General features: G+C 39.8%; 1 protein-coding gene across 6 annotated transcripts; it reads right to left on the bottom strand.

Annotated features, from left to right (window-relative positions):
* Positions 1 to 5197: 5197 nt before the first annotated feature.
* Positions 5198 to 16282, bottom strand: LOC121853871 (uncharacterized protein DDB_G0271670-like). 6 transcript variants are annotated; one of them, XM_042348280.1, is made up of 4 exons: positions 16045 to 16201; positions 8331 to 9940; positions 7493 to 7651; positions 5198 to 5642 (listed from the first exon to the last, which is right to left on the bottom strand). In XM_042348280.1, exons 2-3 carry the CDS (start codon positions 9911 to 9913, stop codon positions 7534 to 7536), a joined length of 1701 nt encoding a protein of 566 aa, XP_042204214.1. In that variant the 5' UTR covers positions 9914 to 9940; positions 16045 to 16201; the 3' UTR covers positions 5198 to 5642; positions 7493 to 7533. The 6 variants fall into 6 exon arrangements, 5 of the variants coding, with proteins under 5 accessions (XP_042204214.1, XP_042204192.1, XP_042204185.1 ...); XM_042348258.1 differs by lacking the exon at positions 7493 to 7651 and having other exon boundaries at positions 8331 to 9953; positions 16045 to 16202; XM_042348251.1 differs by lacking the exon at positions 7493 to 7651.
* Between the last annotated feature and the right edge of the window lie 314 nt (positions 16283 to 16596).

Raw genomic sequence — 16596 nt, 5'->3', positions numbered from 1 at the left:
TCGATGTGCTTCGTTCAGTTACGTGTTATTTTTAGATATTTTAATTACTTTTGCAATGCTAATTGCCATACTTCTGGGTTTTCGAGGTCATTTCTTGGTGCCCATGTGTTATTGGATGGCCTTAAATAGTTGGGCACATTAAATTTTAGTTCAGAGGAAAACCTTTGGCCAAAATCCTTTAAATTTCATAGAACACAATTTTCGTCATTTCGGTAAAAATGGATTTTGTTTCAAAATTTCAGTATAAGTGCTTTCCTGGATGTGCTGCTTAAGGATCTATTCATGAGGTGATATCTTGTTCAACAATGGCTTTTAGAAATATTTAAATGATTTTTAGAGATATTTTAATTACTTTTCTGATATTTAATTACTCGCCACTTATGGGTTTTCGAGGTCATTTCTTGGTGCTTGTGTATTAATACTGGATGTACTTGATAGTTAGGCACGGCATTAGAATTTTAGTTCAGAGAAAGCATTTTTTGGCCAAAATCGCTAAGGCTATAGACTTACAATTTTCGTCATTTCAGCCAAAAATGGATTTTGTTCAAGAGAATTTCAGTATAGGTACTCCTGGATATGCTTCAGGATCTGTTAACCAAGATTTGATATCTTGATTATAGCAGGTGGTAAACTTTTTGAAAATGTTCAAATGATTTTTAGAATATTTTAATTACTTTTTGCAATGCTAATTACTCGCCTTATGGGTTTTCGAGGTCATTTCTTGGTGCTTGTGTATTATTCTGGATCGCCGCCAAATGATTAGGCACCAATTTTTAGTTCAGAGGAAAACGTATTTTGGCCAAAAAATCCTTCAGACTATAGACTTACAATTTCTTCATTTCAGCCAAAAATAAGTTTTGACTTGAAAATTTCAGTATAAAATTGCTCCTGAATGTGCCTTAGGATCTGTTAACCAAAATTTGATATCTTCCAGTTATAACTTGTTCCGTGGCTTTTGAAAATGTTCAAAATGGTTGCCCAGAATATTTTAATTACTTTTACGTACCCATTACTCGCCATATGGGTTTTCGAGGTCATTTCTTGGTGCTTATTATTATTCTGGATGTACTTGGGTTAGGCTGTTAAATTTTAAGTTCAGAGAGAAAACATTTTAGCTAAAATGTACGAGCTATAGACTTCCCGTTTCGTCATTTCGGCTGGCCAAAAAAATGGATTTTGTTCAAATTTCAGTATAAGTGCTCTAGATAGCCAACATGGGATCTGTTAAACAAAATTACGTGTCTTAGTTATAACTTCCTTTCAAATGGCTTTTAAGAAAATGTTATTAGTTTTTTGATCTTTGTTACTGCAATACTAATTCTCTCGCCATATGGGTTTTCGAGGGTCATTTCTTTGTGCATTATTCTGGATGTACTTAAATAGTTAGGCGCATTAAATTTTTTAGTTCAGAGAAAAGCATGTTTTGGCCAAAAATCCTTTAAGACTATAGACTTACAATTTTCGTCATTCGGCCAAAAATGGATTTGTTAAAATTTCAGTATAAGTACTCTAGATATATATAAGGATCTATTATAAAAGTGATATCTCTTAGTTATAGCATTTTAGAAAATGTTCAAATGATTTTTAGAATATTTTAATTACTTTTGCAATGCTAATTACTCGCCACTTATGGGTTTTCGAGGTCATTTCTTGGTGCTTGTGTATTATTCTGGATGTACTTAAATAGTTAGGCACATTAAATTTTAGTTCAGAGAGAAAACGTATTTTGGCCAAAAATCCTTTAAGGCTATAGACTTACAATTTTTGTCATTTCGGCCAAAAAATGGATTTTGTTCAAAATTTCAGTATAGGTACTCCTGAATGTGCTGCTTAAGGATCTGTTAACCAAAATTTGATATCTTGATTATAACTTGTTCAAATGGCTTTTAGAAAATGTTCAAATGATTTTTAGAATATTTTAATTACTTTTGCAATGCTAATTACTCGCCACTTATGGGTTTTCGAGGTCATTTCTTGGTGCTTGTGTATTATTCTGGATGTGCTTAAATAGTTAGGCACATTAAATTTTAGTTCAGAGAGAAAACGTATTTTTGGCCAAAAATCCTTTAAGGCTATAGACTTACAATTTTCGTCATTTCGGCCAAAAAATGGATTTTGTTCAAAATTTCAGTATAAGTACTCCTGAATGTGCTGCTTAAGGATCTGTTAACCAAAATTTGATATCTTGATTATAACTTGTTCAAAATGGCTTTTAGAAAATGTTCAAATGATTTTTAGAATATTTTAATTACTTTTGCAATGCTAATTACTCGCCACTTATGGGTTTTCGAGGTCATTTCTTGGTGCTTGTGTATTATTCTGGATGTACTTAAATAGTTAGGCACATTAAATTTTAGTTCAGAGAGAAAACGTATTTTTTGGCCAAAAATCCTTTAAGGCTATAGACTTACAATTTTCGTCATTTCGGCCAAAAAATGGATTTTGTTCAAAATTTCATTATAGGTACTCCTGAATGTGCTGCTTAAGGATCTGTTAACCAAAATTTGATATCTTGATTATAACTTGTTCAAATGGCTTTTAGAAATGTTCAAATGATTTTTAGAATATTTTAATTACTTTTGCAATGCTAATTACTCGCCACTTATGGGTTTTCGAGGTCATTTCTTGGTGCTTGTGTATTATTCTGGATGTACTTAAATAGTTAGGCACATTAAATTTTAGTTCAGAGAGAAAACGTATTTTTGGCCAAAAATCCTTAAAGGCTATAGACTTACAATTTTCGTCATTTCGGCCAAAAAATGGATTTTGTTCAAAATTTCAGTATAGATACTCCTGAATGTGCTGCTTAAGGATCTGTTAACCAAAATTTGATATCTTGATTATAACTTGTTCAAATGGCTTTTAGAAAATGTTCAAATGATTTTTAGAATATTTAATTACTTTTGCAATGCTAATTACTCGCCACTTATGGGTTTTCGAGGTCATTTCTTGGTGCTTCTGGATGTACCTTTAAATAAAGTTAGCACATTAAATTTTAGTTCAGAGAGAAACGTATTTTTGGCCAAAATCCTTTAAGGCTATAGACTTACAATTTTTTGTCATTTTCGGCCAAAATGGATTTTGTTCAAAAATTTCAGTATAATTTGCTCTGAATAACTTTCTTGGTCAATATTAAAATTTGATATCTTGATTATAACTTGTTCCGTAAACTTTTAGAAAATGTTCAATGATTTTAGAATATTTTAATTGCTTTTGCAATGCCCAATTACTCGCCCTTATGGGTTTTTCGAGGTCATTTCTTGGTGTATGCCCATTTATTCTGGATGTACTTAAATAGTTAGGCACATTAAATTTTTAATTCAGGAAAACGTATTTTGGCCAAAAATCCTTTAAGGCTATAGACTTTTACAATTTTTCAGGTATTTCGGCCAAAAAAATGGATTTTGATTTAAAGGAATTTCAGTATAGGTGCTCTGAATAATGCTATGGGATCTATTAACCCCAAATTGATATCTTGATTACTTGTTAAATGGCTTTTAGAAAATGTTCAAGTTTTGATATTTCATTACTTTTGCAAGAAAATACCATTTACTCGCCACTTATGGAGTTTTTCGAGGTCATTTCTTGGTGCTTATGTATTAATACTGGATGTACTTAAATAGTTAAGAGCACATTAAATTTTTAGTTCAGAAAACGTATTTTTTAGTAAAAAATCCTTTGAGCTATGGGCTTTGTTTTCGTCATTTCGGCCAAAAAAATGGATTTTGTTCAAAATTTCAGTATAGGTACTCTGAATGTGCTGCTTAGGATCTGTTAACAAAATTTGATATCACCCAGTTATAACTTGTTCAAATGGCTTTTAGAAAATGTTCAAATGATTTTTTAGAATATTTTTAATTGCTTTTTACTGATGCTAATTACTCGCCACTTATGGGTTTTCGAGGTCATTTCTTGGTGCTTATGTATTATTCTGGATATACTTAAATAATTGGGCGTATTTGATTTCAGAGAGAAAGCAATATTTTATTTAAAATCAACTTGAGATACCAGACTTTAATTTTCGTCATTTCGGCCAAAATGGATTTTGTTGTTCAAAATTTCAGTATAAAATTACTCCTGAATGTGCTGTAGGATCTGACTATAAAGAACATTATCTTGATTATAACTTGTTCAAATGGCTTTTAGAAAAATATTCAAATGATTTCATCTTACAATTACTTTTTATTTCATTGCTCACACTTATGGGTTTTCGAGGTCATTTTCTTGGTGCTTGTGTATTATTCTGGATGTACTTAAATAGTTGAGCACGTGGGGTACAGTTCTGAGAAAACGTATTTTGGCCAAAAATCCTTTAATAGGCATTAAATTTTAGTTCAGAGAGAAAACGTATTTTGTTCAAAATTTCAGTATAGGTACTCCTGAATGTGCTGCTTAAGGATCTGTTAACCATTTGAACATTTTCTAAAAGCCATTTGAACAAGTTATAATCAAGATATCAAATTTTGGTTAACAGATCCTTAAGCAGCACATTCAGGAGTACCTAAGTGCCTGTGTGTAGAAGCTGTGTTTAGTGATCCGTACATCCGTCCGCCACTTCGTGCTGGTGCATAACTTCTTAACACAGACGGTGTGTTGTCAAGAGCGCTCATAATGCTCCCTCAAGACCCATCCGTAACGTGGCTGTGTTGATCAAGTTTGTGATAGATAGGTTTAGGTAGAGTGATATACAGTACTGAAGTTCATATAAAAGGAATCACTCAAATAATTATAACCATTTTTTTATCAAGTAAATATATAGATTGTAAATGTGAGCCAAATAAATACGTGTCTGTCTATCTGTCTGTCTGTCCGTCCTTATTATGTAATGAATAATACTGTATGTAACTTTCTCGCTCGGCAAATTATCACCCTTAACATTTCAATTTTATTATGGAAACACAGAAGAAATTCAGGAGTAAAGATTATGTTGAGTGGAAAGATCTGTAAGAACGTCCACTACTTACGACGCTAATCTGAGTCAGACAACAAGGAGGCAGTGTTTATGGGTGTAGGGGCAGGTCTGTGGCTCACCTGTGTACCATACTTGTAGTGCATCTCTCTCTCTCTCTCTCACATACATACATACATTCTCCAAAGTAAGTCAATAATACTCTAAATTATCCTGTAATAAATGAGTAATAGAGGTCGTGTAAACCAGACGCCATGTAAGGTGAGGTGGGACAAGGCAAAAATATTATCCAATCATTGACAGCTTTAATATGCAAAATACAATTTATACAATAATAGGTATATAGTATATATTAATCATGATTTATCTACAAGGAAGAGCAAGTTACTACTAGATCCATTTCCCACAAACTTAGCTTAATATTTACCTCAAGAGGTTTTCCACTCGCTCACAAGGAGGACCACAACACAACATTATGATCTAAGATGATTCACGGGAAAATATTTATCACTTCTTATAAATGCATAATATTTGGGCTACGTTATACATGAATATTGATATGTATTATTGTATAGCACTTAACATACACAAGGCAATACTGAGAGTTGACTCAACTTTATATTTCACCCATTTCATGTACTGTACGTCTCGATCCGTGGGAGCAGCCCTCTGATGACATGTCCTTGGGGGTAGGCCTGTGGTAACATGTCCGTGGGGGCAGGTACGTGGTGACCTGTGAGTGGGGGCAGCTCCGTTTAACATAATTGCAGCAACAGGGAGGTGGGGTAGGGTGAAGGGACCATAAGGCTCATCTCTCCCTGTACTTCACATCACAACACTTGGCCCGCGTGAAGGAAACAACAGTGAACTATTAATGGCATCACTATTACTCCTATGTATGTATGTATGTATGTATGTATGTATGTATGTATGTATAAATGTATGTATGTACAGTATGTATGCATGTATGTATGTATGTATGTATGTACAGTATGTATGTATATACAGTATGTATGTATGTATGTATGTATGTATGTATGTATGTACAGTATGTATGTATGTATGTATGTATGTATGTATGTATGTATGTATGTATGTATGTATACGCTAAATAGGAGGTAATCGTTGATGAAGCTTTGAAAACCAACTGACGTTTTTGCCAAATAGGGATAACTTTTTATTTTTATGGTGTGTGTGTGTGTGTGTGTGTGTGTGTGTGAGTTGATATAACAGGACACAGTGTTGGTGAATCAGCCTGGGTACAGTGCACCAGGACACGAGCGGGTTCAAGAGTTACCTAAGTTAGATTTTCCCCGATACAGAGACGAGCTATGAACGGGTCAGGTGAGCTTCGAGACAATGGTGGCGGCGGCTCTAATACCATCGTAATTACACTGATATTTAACTTCAATTAACTCTCTTTTCTTAAGTTAGGGAGAACAAATTATCGTAGTTTCCTCCTGCGGCCGAGGTGTGCTGGTGGAGGTGGTGGCAAGAGGGAGTGTTTATGTCTGGAAAGTGATGTTGCAAGAGGTGGCTGGGTGTAGCGCCTTGCATCGCACGCAACACAGGCGGTACAGAGTTAGTGGTAGACAGAAAGAAGTGTGTGAAAGTTGGTGCTTCATCCAGGCTAGGCTGATTCTTGCCTCACACACACACTTCCTTGCAGTAGTGGTGGTGATAGTGGTAGTGGAGGTGGTTGTAGTGATGGTGGTAATAGTAAAAGCTGTGAGTGGTGGTGGTAGTGGTGGTAGTAGTACTAGCGGTGGTAGTGGTGATAGTAGTGGTGATGGTGATGATAATGGTTGTGATAATGGTGGCGGTGCGGAGAGGACCAATGGCCCATATACAGTACACCTTCCCACAACACACACACACACACACACAGTTAAACCATAGAGCTCCAGTAACTAAAAAGAAGATAGTTTTTGTACCCTGCTCTTGTATCACTTGTGTTGGCCAGGGTGTCTGTGTGATTGGCCAGGTTCATTTGCCAAGGCATTAGTGAACCACACTCAGGGCACGTGTACACCCAAGCACGTGTCGACCCCGGGCACGTGTAGACCCAGGGCACGTGTAGACCCAGGGCACGTCCACACCCAGGGTCTGAATTCTCAAAAAATCCTACGTTAATATTTGTTTTCTCTTTAATCATTGGAGATAATCAATAGATACTTTAGAACCTTAATTCAACTTTGACTAATTTAAGCAGCACAATTTATAAAGTATATCTTAAATGAGCCAGTCAGATAGCGTACACAAACCTCGATATGTAAGATAAATGGTCAAGTGTCCCTCAGAATCCTTTACAGGGAGGACATCTGAACTAGCTGGCCTGGTGCCGCACGGGGTAATGGAAGATGAGGGTCGAAATTTACAATCGCTGGATATTGGTTGAATACTCTTACCAAAATGATTTATATATCAGGATTTAGAACCCAGATCAGTGAAGAACTTAGAACCACGATAGCCCTAGAACTCACCATCCCCTCACCCACTGCCACCCTAATAACTTCACCTCACCGCCCACTCATTCACCGCCCACTAACTTACCACTCAATAAATTGTCACCCATTGACTCACCACCCACTGACTCGTCGCCCACTGACTCGCCACCCACTGACTCACCGCCCCCTCATCTTCGTGTAGTGTGGGCGTGGTGACTGCTGGGAGGGGGCAGAGCTTGACTCGGAGTTCGAGTTTGGGGGTCGCGGGGGGCGGGGACTTGGTGTTCTGGCTGACCTGTAAGATATGACCTGGTGTTATCTGTAGGTTATCTCAGCTCATAAGATACAATGACCTGATATTATCTCAGGTAATATGGCAGAATGACCTCATGTTATCAGTAAGTTGTCCTAGCTGACCTGAGAGTTACATCTTGCTCGTGTTATCACCCAAGTCCTCTAAGATAATGACTGTTGGTGTAAGAGCAAAAAATGTGTGGTTTAGGAGATCTGGGGGAAGTGTAACTCAGCCATCAACTGTGCGCTCAGAAACACACACACACACACACACACACACACACACACACACACACACACACAATACTCAATCAATGTGTGAGATAATTTATGTAGAGGAAGAGTCTGGTTGGTGAGGAACAAGGTAACATCCCAAGCGGGCTTAGACGTCAAATTATCTCTGCAAAATAACAACGACAATTTTGTTATACAAGTGATTTAACAAATGTATTTGATAAAGTCATATGCCGTAATATATCTTTACTCTGTCACTGTAATCAAGTAACGCTTTTAGCAACTACAATACTTCGAGTTACATACAGTAGACACAGCGTCATTATTGAATAAACTTAATTAGTCCACCTACGGTTCAGTTTATGTACCAATAACACAAACATGTACAATAATTTAGTGTTGATCAGAAACACAGGTGAACGGACACACAAGAGGAGGGACAGTACCTGGGTCTGGGACTTGGTCGTCGTCTCACGGTGGGCGACAGCGGCTGACCAAGGAATGACACGGGTGACGCAGACTGTCTAGGTGGCGTGGGCAGCTGGGCGTGGTGACGATGGGGCGGCGACACAGACCTTCGGACAGGTATGGTACGGGATGCGTGCTGACTGTGAAGGTGTGGAGGGGACAAGGAACGTCTAACTGCCGACGGGGACTGGACACGACAGTAGCTTCGGGAAGGGGGCGACATTGAGCGTCTGACAGACGTTGAGGGTTGGATGTGTGCGCGCTGACGGCTAGATGGTGGCGTTGACTGGCGTGGGGGCGTGGGAGGTCTGGGTGGCGGAGCAGTGGGCACGACACGAGTTAAACTTAATGGAACAGATAACGCCCGCGATCTCCAGGTCGGCAGTTGTAAGTTGCTTTCTGAGGCACATTGAGAGGTGGAGTTAGCTAACGAATTGGAGGGAGACGGCTGGGTGGACGAGGTAAAGTTCACTGATAAATGAGAGGAGGAGGAAGATGAAGGCCAGGAGGGGAGGGAGGAAGTGGTTCCAATATCAGAGTTGAGAGAGTCGCACTCCCAAGAAGCTGCCATAGCCGCGGCGCCATCAGCTTCACGGCACCATGATGAAGAAGTTGCTCCCACATCGATAGTCGAATTGACGGTCTCGTGAGGCCAGGTGGTTGATGAGGTAAGTTCGTGTGATGCCGTGCACGGGTACTCCCGCTGCCAGCTGTGATGCGAGGCACCCAACGAGGATTTTGTCGAATCAGGTGGCCCTGTGGAGCTCACGTCAGACATTTCTAAATTTCCCCAGACTGACCCTGAATGCCATGACGATGGTGTCCCTGCTGTGCCTCCTGCTGTACAAGATGATGACGGGAGCCAGCTGGAGCGGGACACTGAGCTCTCAGGTCTGAGACAATCTTGTGGCCACCCAGAGGAAGAAGGGACAGCTAAGTTAGGGCAAGAACTTCTAGGGTGCCATGTAGTGCGGAAGGACCCGCTGGCAGCTTCAGAAGAGTCGGGAGCACGTGGAGAAGTGGAGCCGCTGGCCCCTGTTGTGAAGGTATGAGGTATGTCGCTACTGAGGGAGGTCTCGTCCAGACCTAGGTTAGAACTTGACACTTCCGAAGAGAACTGGACTGAGGAAGATGCGTCCAGAGTAATGACTGACTCTATCCTGTGTCTTGAAGACACAGTGTCGCCAAGTGTCGGGGCCCCGGATGTTACTTCAGCCATAACAGGTGAGGCCAAATCACTGGACTCGGGTGTAGCAGGAAAACAGTTAGAGTTGGTTGATGACGTCGGCTCAGAGAAGAGGCACGCTGAGGACGAGGACGAAGACGATGACGAAGATGATGACGACGAAGATGATGACGACGCTTTGCATTGGGAGGAAGATGCCGGTGAGGGTGAGACTGGTGGTGGGGTGGAGGGCGTGTGAGAGGAGGTGTGAGGAGCATCATCTGAGGAGGAGGAGGGTGAGGACGAAGCCGGGGAGGCTGGCGGTGTAGGCGGGGCGGGTGGTGTGGGCGGGGCTGGCGGTGTGGGCGGGGTGGGGGGCGTGGCTGTGTCCGTCATCCTGCCGTTCCGCCACCATCTCCTGTCCTGCACATAATAACTGTGGTTACCCTTTATGGCTGTCCAGGCTGTGTGTGTGTGTCAACAATAAATACACAAGAAATAATAACGTGGAGTAAATTATTCTAGTTCGCTTGTACTTTATCCTTCAGTCTCACTTATATAGAAGGAGAGGAGAGGCACTGAGCAACTGCGGTGCCATAATGGTGAAAATTTAGCTCCAAATTTTGAGGACAGACAAAGAAGGTTGAGATAAGGCCGAGGTGACACACTGATTTTATAATTTCATTTCACACCTAATGTACAGGAGGTACCTGGAGTGTACCAACCGTCCTTCGCATCACTAACTCAAGCGGGAACCGAACAATATTCTAGTGGTGAGAGGTTAGCTCGCCAAATACTATTTATTCTTACAAATTTGTTATCTAATATTGATATGATAAAACTCGATTTTATAATTAAGTTTATACTGGTTTAACTCCGGTTATTTTGTTGTGGTGTTAAATTTTACAGTGGTTATTTGTATGATCTCTGACCTTTACTTACTTCAGCTATTTCTCCGGCATTAATTGTGAGTGATCGAGGCTGATGGCGCCCATCCTAGATTAATGAATTCGGTCACTTGCAAACCTAACCTAACCAAACCAACCAAACCTAACCTAAACTAGTTTATGGACACAATGAAACTGATTGAAGATGTGAAGAGACACGAGAATATTTAACAAAAACAATGGTTAAAAAAATTAGAAAGCTAAAGACGGTCAGTCACTCATGACGTTCCTCATGTGAGGTGCTTCCCCATTTGGAGTACTTGACCACCATCTAGTCCCCGAGATATGCCTGCACAAGGCACCTCAAGTACCCAGTGAAATTAAAACGCCTACAGCTGCCTAGCTTATACTATAGGCGGGCAAGGGGTGTCTTAATAGAATATAAACATCTCAGATGACATTACTCATTCGAGTGTTCATACCTGGAACTGGCGGATACCCGCCCCACTAGAGGGCACAGCTTTATGTTGAAGGGGCAATAAACTCAGAAAATTGTCAGGACAAACTTTTTTGGAGTGAGAGTTGCGAACTCTTGAAACAATCTGCCGGAGTGTTGTGAGGGCACCGAGAGTGACTTTATTCAAGACCAGACTTGACCAACACTGGAGCAGATACAGATATATTCTGGACCCAGTACAGTGCATGCCCAGTACTTACCAGCAGTGCGCAACAGACGTGACCGACCGTCCATGCGGTTAACGCGCCGATCAATGACGAAGAGGATAAAGTAAAGTAAAATTAAATGAGGACTGGTTAAAATGACAGTTATAAAAGAACATTTAACAACAAAGTTCATAACAAAGAACAGACCAACCGCCCGAACGACTCATAAGCTGGTAAGTGTTGATGGGTGTGGAAACAAGAGATTAATAAGTGTAACAACAGATGAACCTCGATAATGCCTGATACTTTATAGAGACTTCCTTGAGACACCTACGACGACTGCCACTGAAGGAGTAACCGAGGTATGAGAGCGACCTGTGATGGCCTGGCGGGTTTATATTGACACAGCGGGGGTGTAACTTCAGTTTAATATAGTTATGGGTGGCACAACGCGCGAGGTCTGAGAGAAAATGGGTGACTGAGGATCAAGGTAAACCATAGTAATTCTGGATGGAAGCTGCCTCAGTTGTCTACGGGGATACTTATGTTAACAAAAATCCTATCACGAGGTGGGCTGAAAAGTAAATTATTTTGAAGATATGTCAATAGATAAGACGATTATTAATGTTAGTTTAAACACTGTTACAAAGCAAAACTCGATACACCTAAGGATAGTCAACGAATGTTATCAATAGCCATTTCCAAAGGGCATTTTATGGAACAAAAACTGTGGATGAAAATATATATATATATATTGAAGAGATATTGTTACCAGAGACGGTAAAAATTATCCAGGAGACTAAGTCCGTTTTCATTCGTCCATTATAGTTAAAACTGGAAGGACACTGTAGAATTTACCTCAGTTTGTGATGCACATGGCCAAGTTTTCCCGCGTATGGTAAAATGACAGTAATTCCACGATATTGCATTAAGTAAAAAAAAAATTATTGTATATAAAAATTTACTAGTTCAGTGCTCGAGTTACCGAAACGCAGTACGTATAATTTGTACCTTTAACTTGGGATATGACACAACTGGTTACATAAAAATCGCAAGTACAGTTTTGACTTAAATCCGACCACCACCGCATTCGTGTCGTTTGCTAGTTAAGTGTGTTGTTACGCTGATAGTCTTTAAAAAAAAATAATAATAATTCCTTCTGCCAACGTAAAAATTCTTTGTACTGGAAATTTGAAATACTCTGTTGGTAGACCTGTTCCTCCGCGAGAAGCTGTGTACCTACAGTTGCTATGTTAGAGCCTCATAATTGTATACAAACTCATGTTTTTACCTCATTTACACACTTGCTGTTGGCTTAATTTTCGTTTTATGCCGTTCAAACCATGACAAACCTTACCGATGTGCTGTGTGGGGTTGTCCCCTACTACCGGAATAAATGCTGGCTGTAGATTGTAAATCCACACATGTAAAGTTTGGAAGGTTTTAACTTTGAACGGCAGATAGCCTAGCAGTAGTCTAGGCTAATAATTTCGTCTTAAACCTCCACTATCCTCCTACATCATCGCAGTTTCCCGCCACGTCGCGTGTTTTCCACCATTTGTACAGTTACCGCCTTCTTGCTCTCGCTTTCAACTCCACACTTGGATAATCCTCTCTACTGTTCTGCCAGACCTCGTCGGCTCATCACTGTTATTATTTCTGCCACACTGGACCCACGAGACACGTGACGAGAGGCAGAAAGAACACACATATATTTATTATTTATTGTTTTCGTATGTTTTATCACTATCCGTCAATGTGGTTACTCATATATCTTTTTCTACCCAAATATCACCCATGTTACCCAGGGACCTATTGGGACACACCTCATTACCCGACCTATAGTATCTTATTATGAAGGACGGACACTTACTCACTGTCACTACTCAAGACACTCGCTCTTACTGACACTATTCAACGCACACACACCATAAGAGTCGTGTCGAATCATTTGACTCGAATCAAATAGGTTCATTCCCATTCACACCGAAAAAGTCAAACCGAGCCAAGTTTGTCAGTACCCAGCCTGATTCGAGCAGTATGGACACATTCTCGTTGAATTACTGTATATGTTTGGCGGCGGAGGAGGAGGAACGCAGTGTGGGTACAGGAAGTCAACACCAAAAGACCTGATTGTGGTGCCTTTAGTTAATTTATTCCCAGACCTGGTGAACCATCCAGACAAATTCTACAATTTCTTTCGGATGACAACTGAAAACTTCAAGGAGTTGGTGAAACTTATAAGATCCTAGGCTATTATAATTTCCCCCCACTTTTCCAGTTAAACTGCACAAAAAATTTTCGGTTCATACTGGAAGCTAATTCAGGTCTTCCAGTGATTCTCCTGATGTTGCTGTCATCAACTATATCGCCGGCTGCAGGAGTTGATTGTAGCTACCGATAAGTAGTCTTCCAAGGGGCGCCTAACACAACTAACTTAATGTACCGAGTAACTGAAGAAAAAAAGATAAAGCCGGTATGTTAAGTGAGCCCCTGTCGTGTGTGATATGTTTTAACAAGTCAAGACTTTCGAGACAAAAATGCGTGTCTTCATAAACTACACAGAGAAAATAACGAGTGGTACTTCACACATTGTGAAAGTGTGTCAAACAATGAGGAAATCAAGGTCGATTTACCAGCCGAGAGGTGCCGTGATGCCTTGGGCCAATTGTCATTATTCCACAAACAAGTGATAAATATAAGACTGTTTTAGTATCCGACTCCTTCATCACGACCACCTCCAGGCCGCTCATGTTTACAGGGATATTTATAACCAAGTTGGTAACATTAACGGCTATGATCATCACTGCACCAAACGCCGAGTGCAGGAGTTTCCATATAAACAAATTACACGGTGAACTGGACTGTCTAGTGCCAGTATGTGGCCAGTGAATGCCTAAATCCTGGTCTGCCATTGGACACCAAAATTGAGGCTACTAAATTGTACCGGGGACAAGAGGGGGCACTAGTTAATTCCCACAAGCGAATTAATGATTTAGTGACCATCGTTTAGATCTTGCCTGGCACAAGCCCAGTCACAGAGATATTTCGTTTGTAAGGTAGCAGTTGGGTGGTTATGGAAGGTGAGTGCTCGTGTGGAAGAATGATATAATACGAAGACACGAGCGGGTATCATTCCACTATACAGAACTGCGGGGGAAGAGGCAATAAGAGGTCCAGTAATTAAGTTTTTCCTGTTTGAAATCTATACATTATTTAATCGAAATATTTTTTAATTTGGGCTGACCAATGGTTTGTCCTCCCTCATAATCACTTTTGACGATTTTCCCGCCAATAAGTACAAAAGAACTGAAAAAGCTATAAAACAATAGTCCAGGTGTTCTGAAGCTACTGTACTGTACACCACCCACACTTCCATATAACATTCATGCTAAGACCCACATTCTCTTTTTTGTACAACAAGTATTTTAATGCCTCTTCTCTCTGCAATAAATATCGTCACATCTGCACACTGAATACATAACATAAGTGTAAAGTACCATTAGCATTCATTCCTTCATCACTGCTCGCAACTTACCACATTACTAATTCTGAATGAATATATTATATACTGTTGGAGATAGTACGCTACTCGCTACCTTTCTAATTCACAACCAAATACTGTAATAAATTCATTATTATTCTGCCCACAACTTAGCAGGCATGACTTACTAAACTGTTTTAAACTTGATAGCAATCTAAGACTTGTATCAATCTCAGGTACTAGATATATTAATGTTTTGTAACCACTGGGAAGGTCTCCAAGTGTAAAAAAATATATATAATTTTAGTCACAGCTGATCAAATTCTGCTCATGTTTCAAAATATTATATGAGAGGCTGATCAACTCCCTCAAGCTGTTTCTAAAATTGACACTTTGATCTTCACTTCTTTTTTTGTTTCTTACTTCCAGTTATTGTTGACCGGTACTGTGTCCGTCTCTCCTTATTCTGCCTCAAACAGGATCTTAAGGTCTTTTATTATTATTATTATTATTATTATTATTGGTGTCTTAGTTCACTTATATACTGTATGTCTTTTTCGGGTAATTTCTTTTGGTGTGTGTGTGTGTGTGTGTGTGTGTCGGTCCTGCTAATTGTCTAACAAACATCCAAATGCTCCATCGGTGTCATAGGTAAATGTTAAGGACGAACGAAAGATAATAATTAATTAACTAACTTTTACTGTTATTGCAACACTCATTACCCCTTCACTGTTATCATGATACTACCCCCTCACTGTTATCATGGCACTACCCCCTCACTGTTATCATGGCACTACCCCCTCACTGTTATCATGACACTACCTCTTCACTGTTATCATGACACTTCCCCTTCACTGTTATCATGGCACTACCTCTTCACTGTTATCATGACACTACCTCTTCACTGTTATCATGGCACTACCTCTTCACTGTTATCATGACACTTCCCCTTCACTGTTATCATGACACTTCCCCTTCACTGTTATACTGTTTACTGTTCGTTATCTACTGTCTGATCTACAATAGTGTTCACTGTCTTGTATACTGTCCTACTGTTTGTTGTATACTGTCCACTCCTGACTGTCTAGTCTACTGTCCGTTTACAACCCCCTTCACCTTTAATGTTTTTTTATCAAATATACAAAGAAAAAATAAATATCAACCAATATTTGAGGACAGCGAGTTGGAGTGTCCAGATAACTAAGATAACTGGCACTAATATGATTGTTTGGTAACCTCATCTATCACTCCATATGGCGAGGGTCTATTACTAGGCGGTAGTACTCATTAGATGTCCTTATTGGGACTTAATCATTATTGTGCACAGGTAAATAAATCCACGCTCCATATATGTGTGGCTTCATGCCCAGAGCGTGGTGGTGGCCCGTCGCGCCTCAAACACCAGGTCTACACCAATTGAGCAAGAGTGCCAGATGGAGAATGTCTTGCTTGTGAAGTTATTTAACTCTGTACGGACTTCTCACTTGACTCACCTTCAGATTATATCTTATTGTTCAGTCCTCTGCTGCTGGATTCTACATATTAATCGCCAATTGTAGTAAAATCCCGGTAAAAAGATGCACTTAAAAGTTAAACACACGTCCACCCATCCCAGAGAACTTCAACTCGTCAGTTAGCGTCGGTCGTACAGTCGCAACATGTATTTACACTTGTTCATCCATGAGCTTAAATAAATCAAGTCATTCAATAAATCTGTGACTATGTATCACATTTAAATCTGAACAGTACAAACGATGTGATGTTAAAAGAATTTAAGCGATTATATCCTTATACGTTTGGCAGCGAATACATCTGCTTTCCCTTTCAGTCACAATTGTACTAGACCTCGTAGTATTCCAGGAATTTTGCTACTATTTACTGTACTCTTAATGCAAGCAAAGTTTTTACACATTTGGCAAGAAAATATCATAGAAAATTTTGTCTTGCCTACAAAACTTGAAGGGAAAAGGTAAACAGTAAACGAAAACGAGTGGCAAAAGATGCGAGGTCCTTGAAAAGTGGCTAATGGGTGAGAGACGCAGTCC

The sequence above is a fragment of the Homarus americanus genome, unplaced genomic scaffold (assembly GCF_018991925.1).
Source record: "Homarus americanus isolate GMGI-L3 unplaced genomic scaffold, GMGI_Hamer_2.0 scaffold50564, whole genome shotgun sequence".
Lineage (NCBI taxonomy): Eukaryota > Metazoa > Arthropoda > Malacostraca > Decapoda > Nephropidae > Homarus > Homarus americanus.
The sequence above is the reverse complement of the archived record's forward strand: the minus strand, read 5'-3'. Positions and strand labels throughout refer to the sequence as shown.